General features: G+C 42.1%; 1 protein-coding gene across 1 annotated transcript in view; it reads right to left on the reverse strand.

Annotated features, from left to right (window-relative positions):
* Positions 1 to 5,769, reverse strand: part of LOC131195222 (fatty-acid amide hydrolase 1-like) — a 27,028-nt gene extending 21,259 nt beyond the window's left edge. Inside the window, exons 1-3 of the mRNA XM_058176977.1 lie at positions 5,408 to 5,769; positions 2,175 to 2,288; positions 945 to 1,088 (exon numbers count right to left, since the gene is read on the reverse strand). Coding sequence (XP_058032960.1) covers positions 945 to 1,088; positions 2,175 to 2,288; positions 5,408 to 5,584 — 435 coding nt within the window. The 5' untranslated portion in view covers positions 5,585 to 5,769. The remainder of the gene's footprint in view (positions 1 to 944; positions 1,089 to 2,174; positions 2,289 to 5,407) is intronic.
* Between the last annotated feature and the right edge of the window lie 231 nt (positions 5,770 to 6,000).

A 6,000-nucleotide genomic window follows, 5' to 3' on the forward strand; every position in this document is an offset into this window, starting at 1 on the left:
TTGAGGACCCCTTGGCAGAGCAGAAAGCCAAGATTCGCATGAGGTCCATCAGACAAGGGAGGACACCAGTGGCTGACTACAACCAAGAGTTCAGCGATCTGGTACCTCTCATGAGAGGGTGGTCGGAAGTGGCTCTTTTGGACATATACAAAGATGGCCTAAACGGGGATTTATATAAGTTGTGTAGAGCCCGAGCGTCCCCGACTACCCTGCATGGCTGGTACACCCTGGCAGCAGAAATGGAGATCGACCTAGCCAAGGACCGCCTGCGAAGTGATCGTGGTTGGAGGCAAACCAGAGGGAACTGACCAAAGATTCTGTTGCAGTGGAGGGTGGGAAGAAGAAACCCACAGGCTGTTTCAGATGTGGAAAGGAAGGCCACCAAGCGGCTGATTGTTGTGCGAAGCTGCCGCCAAAGACCCCTAGTGGGAAAAAAGCAATGGCGCAGGCAGAACCAAAACCGTGAGAGGTTGCAAAGAGGGGAGCGGATGTCGCCAAGAACATTCCTCCCATTAAGGAGGAACTTGGGACTCCTTCCGGGTCAGATGACAGCGAGCCATCATCGGAATCAGATGAAGATCTCCTGGTGAGTTGGAAAGGGGGGCCCCTTACCGTTCCAGTAAAGCTGTGTGTCCCATCCTCGGGAATGAAAGGGGAAATGCTAGCCCTCTTAGACTCTGGGTGTACCCGATGTATCATCAGCCCTGAGGTGGTAGAGAAAATGGAACTAAGACTAAAAACACTAAGCAGGCCCATAGCCTTTTGCCAGCTAGATGGGTCAAGAAATTACCAATTTCTTCAAAATGATGTTTTGGGTGTTTATTTTCTTAAGCACTGATCTGAGGCGAGTTGACACCTTATTATATAATGGAGTACAAGTTGCACATTGTACTTTGGCCACACAAAAGCTTTGCATACCCAGCCAAGGCCCATCCCAGCTATACCTTGCAGTCAATTGAATCCTTTATGCTGACGGGAACTCCATACAGCAAGCCCTTTTTCCCTTCGCTGTTCATACGTAGCAGCTGGGATTCATTCTCTGCTATGTAATCGACTATGCAGTTGACATCTGTAGTCACTTTCAAGGCCTAGAGAAAGCAGGGAAAGACAGCATCTTTATTTCTCCCATGAAATGAAGCCTACCTTTACAAGAGGAGAAAAAAATAGAAACTTGAAGGCAAGTCTATCTGCTCTACTAAGCTACCTCATGTCTAAAGACAATTGGTTCCTCTACCTCTTTATTTTCTCTTGTGAGTTGTGTTACCGTTTTCTGTTTCTCAAAAAGGTAACTAATTCTCTGCTACATGGGCTTTATTGTTCAATGCCAATGATTCTCATATCTAAAGTGCCCCAATGTAGAAGCTAAGTAGGTTCTGAATATTCCTAAGTAAAAAATTTTCACCCAGCAGGTATATAATCAGTCCCAAAAGATTAAAAAAAAAAGAATATGATTCTTGATTCACACTTCCCTCTTATGGTCAAGAGGCTGAGGAAAAACTGACTGAATGACTCTTTGAATCAGGGTCAGCTGTTAGTGCTTCACAATCACATTTAATACCTGATTTTGGTAACAATATGAAATATTACTACTGTCTTCTTCTAGGATATTTTTTCAATTTGCCAAACTAGCTTACAGCCCTAATTTTTTTCATGTTGGTCTCCCATCCAAATACTAAAACCAGGTTTCACTCTGCTGAAGGACAGGTAGGTATTGCTACTTTGGATCTATTTCTGGTATAGGCCAATTTCTTCTTCCTTACTAGAAGTTTCACTTCTATGTATTTATTATAAAATTATTTCTTTCTTGAAAAGATTATCTCAATGTTGGCTTTTTTGGGGAAATAAACTATATACTCCTACCTTGGAGTATTAACCATTGAACTCAATGAGTGTTTTTTTTTCTGGATAATTAGCCAGAGAATCTGTTTACTGCTACAATGACAAAATGCTTTCTATGCATGAGAGATAAAATTTGCTAACACTATTGAGACCCTTATAACAGCAACAGGAAAGAAGATGCCATAGAAATATATGACCCACAAGAAAAATGCAGATTCCTAAAACAATTTTCAAATCTACTTTTTAAAAAATGTTTAGGGATCCTCAGAAAAATCATAATAATCCTACCCTACACATATTTCTCATTTTTGTTGGCTTAGGAAATGATGCCTCACCTTATCCACATAGGTGTAGAAAACACTCTCAGGAGTGAGTGAACCATCCCCAAGTTTCTGACAGAGGTCATGCAAACTCAGTGATAAAATAGGTTCTGGTTGGTGATTTGGATTCTGAAAGAGAAAAAAATCCCCGTGTATAATAAAACACCGCTTCTTTTAGATACATATATAATCTATCTATAAACATCTAGAATTTTTGCAATATAGCTGAAGGCGAGTCCAGTAGAAACTAACCAGTCCTATAATTGATGCTCTGATCCATATTAAAAACAGTGCTAAGCAGATTCAACCTTATACATTTAAAATCTGTGTTTCAGAAAAAATATTAATGTGACTCTTGCTCAGCCACATTTTTAGAAGCGATTAAACACAGGATAATTAGGAAAGTATTAACACATTATCATCAGTTTATCTATGTTACTAAAATTCTTATTGTTATGATCTTTAACTGGGCGAAATGGTTCACCATGGGGCAACAATTTTTGAAACAAGGTACCTCAAATGATCTAACTTACAGAATGTGTCCAAAATCTGGGACCCATGATTCCCAAAGTATTAAAATTTGGGGAAGCTGTAACTGCTACTGGCTGCTGGTGCAATCTCATGATCTTCATTTTTAATGTTCCATGACAGTTTCCCAGCCAATCTCACAATCTTGTGCTCCCTCTCTCACCCAGCAGCAACCGCTTACTGTCAGTTGGGAAGGGAAGAACAAGGGAAGGGAAAGGACTCCATTTGTTTGATCATATGTCTGTGGGGATTAAGGAGGTTTAAGAAGGCTTCATTTGTTTGGGAAATCTTTATAAAGATTCTCAGTCATCCAGGTCATGGTTGGCCCAAAGATACTTTTTTTTAAAAGGCAACTGGATTTTGTTTTTGCTTGAAGACGTTTTAGAGGATGAGTTTTGAAGAAGCTTCTTGGATGAGAAGTGAAACATCTTCAAGGAAAAACAAAGTCCAGTTGCCTTTTGAAAAAAGCATCTTTGGGACATTTGCGAAGCTTCTTTAAAAAGGCAGCTCCTACAGGTTCACAAGAATAATACCTGCTTTGCAGGCTGGCTCTGTCAGAAAGCCAATCCTATACCGGGCCCAGTGCCTCTCTCAAAAGCTGCTAAGAATGGAAAAGTAAGTTGGGTACTGCTGGGTGAGAAAGACGCTGGAGGCTTGCAAGCTCCAGCTGGCTACAACCACTTTATCTCCCTTGGGAGAATGATTGGCTGCAGGGACTCAGCGGGACAGGATGGGTGTGTGGGTGAGTGATTGCAGTGGTGCTACAACAGCCATAACTTTAAAACCGGGTCACAAATAGCTTTTGTCTGTCATAACTTCGTATGGTCACTAAGTGACCAGACATAAATTGAGGATTACCTGTACTGCCTAAGAAAGAATAAATACACCAAATGTATCAAGAAATGGTATCACTGATGGATTACATGGATGATTATTCAGAGTAAAAATACATTTAAATAGTTATATCTATAAAACCCACCCAAAATTATCAAGCGCAAGCTAATGTTTTTAGAGTTCTATAGCCAGCAAACCTACACATTTTCTTCCCCTGCCCCTGCCTGAAGTTAGGTTACCTTCATCCCTATTATTGTTTTGGAAGTTTCTCAAGACCTGGGAGTCCCAGGGAACCAGAGACATTCTTTGATGGCTCCATTATGGTTGATCTTTTTACTCTCTCCATGCAATTCATACAGGTCACATTTTTATATAGTGTTTTTCTCATGTTTACTATGACTTTCATATTTTTATAATGATTGGCTTTTATATTTGTTTTATTCATTTACTCATTTAGCCAGACTTGCTTCTTCTTGTGAGATGGGCAGCCATTGAAGCATGATTAATATATTCATTAGAAGTAAATTTTACTTAATTCAATGAAATATACTTCTGGGAAAATACATGTGATTTCAATTTTCGATTGGGAGCTGCCCAGAGTTTTTTTATAAGATGGGTGACTATATAAATGTTTAAATAAATAAATATGCAAGCATACACTGTTGAATGGGTTAACACAAGTCACTTCACAAGGGTTGCTTTCTGCTTTCTTCATTTTAATTTTGAAAATGAAAATAGCCTTTTACTCAAGACAAATCCTTGACTATATGATGAAATGCACAAGCATGTGCATGTTTCTAATTATGCATCCTGTGACTAAGATTCTTAACAGATAAAACTACAAAATAGAACTGTTTTATTAGACAAGGCCACATACATTATATAAGATTTTGGTATATTTATTTTAATCTCGTTTTAAGCACTGCTACCCACCCACCCTGTCCTCAGTTTGAGATAGGTGCCCATATAAATTGAACAAAAAAATAAAAATATACTTGACAAACATGTGCATATCAAAATCTTCTAAATTCTCCACCTCATGTGCCTTTAATATAGTGATCTCCAGCAACTCAGAATAGTCAAAATAGTCAAACTGAACTCACAGGGAGACAACTTTAAACCTGGAGAATTCAGGTACTCAACTTCTCTTTCAGTTATTTGCTGCCCTCCAGCGATCTTGCTAAACTAGTCTGTATCAGGGGTCTCCAACCTCGGTCCCTTTAAGACTTGTGGACTTCAACTCCCAGAGTTCCTCAGCCAGTTTTGCTGGCTGAGGGACTCTGGGAGTTGAAGTCCACAAGTCTTAAAGGGACCAAGGTTGGCAACCCCTGGTCTATATAGCATAAAACAGCAGAGTGCTACATGTACCTGTTGACACAAGCGGTTTGGGGCTAAACCTATTTGCCCCACCCAACTAGAAATCTGGATTTGGTTGAATCTCATCGACCTATTCAAGTCTGCTCCGGTTGCACCAACCAGGATAACCATCTACTTCCACATGAACGATTTTCCTTAAGTGTGGAATGAAAAAACGAAACTTAAGGAACTTTGTTCCTTTAGAAAAAGACTACAAGCTTTAGAACAGGGGGGTCTCCAACCTTGGCAACTTTTAAGCCTGGGGGACTTCAACTCCCAGAATTCCACAGCCAGCACAGGTTAGGGAATTCTGGGAGTTGAAGTCCCCCAGGCTTAAAGTTGCCAAGGTTGGAGATCCCTGCTTTCGAAGAAAGGTAAATCTCCCCAAGCAAGTCCATCTACATTTCGAAGCTCTTTCCCCCGCCCCCCGCTTGCTTCTCCCTACGGCTGTGGACGTGGGGATGGTCTGCTCATTGCACAGAGTGGCAGAGCTAGTGGGGTGGGGTGGGGGGAACGGCTTCTCCCCTGACCTGTTCTTGGAAGCGCTGTGCGGCTCTTCCCATTTGCTGGAGGGCGCCCTCCCGCCGGCTCCTCGCCTTCGCTATCTTGTCCTGGACCTGCCGCTTCCTCCGCCATTTCAGCAGCAGGAGGGTCGCTATCCAGCAACCCAGGAAAGCAGAGACCAGAGCAGTTGCGTTCATCCTCATCGCCGAGCTTGCAGTCCGTGGCGCTGCCGTCGCTTTTGTACTCCGAGTCCTCCTCCCACTCGGCTCTGGGGAAAGATGCGAACGGGACTCCGCCCCCTTGCAAAAAGTTGCCAAGGCTTCTCCGGAGGTGGTTCATTCGGGATTCAACCTGAAGCGGCGTGTGTGCCAGAAACTAACTCACTCAGGGGTCTCCAACCTGGGCAATTTTAAGACTTGTGGACTTCAACTCCCAGAATTCCTCAGCCAGACGTGTCCGTTTCTTTTTCTCTTACCTGCCAAAGTGGTGAGATTCCAGAGGAAGGGATTGCAAGAGAGTTAGCAAAGCTGGCTGAGGAATTCTGGGAGTTGCAGTCCACAAGTCTTAATGTTGCCAAGATTGGAGACCTTTGAACGAACGAACGAACGAACGAACGAAC

This window comes from Ahaetulla prasina, chromosome 3 (assembly GCF_028640845.1).
Source record: "Ahaetulla prasina isolate Xishuangbanna chromosome 3, ASM2864084v1, whole genome shotgun sequence".
Taxonomy (NCBI): Eukaryota; Metazoa; Chordata; class Lepidosauria; order Squamata; family Colubridae; genus Ahaetulla; species Ahaetulla prasina.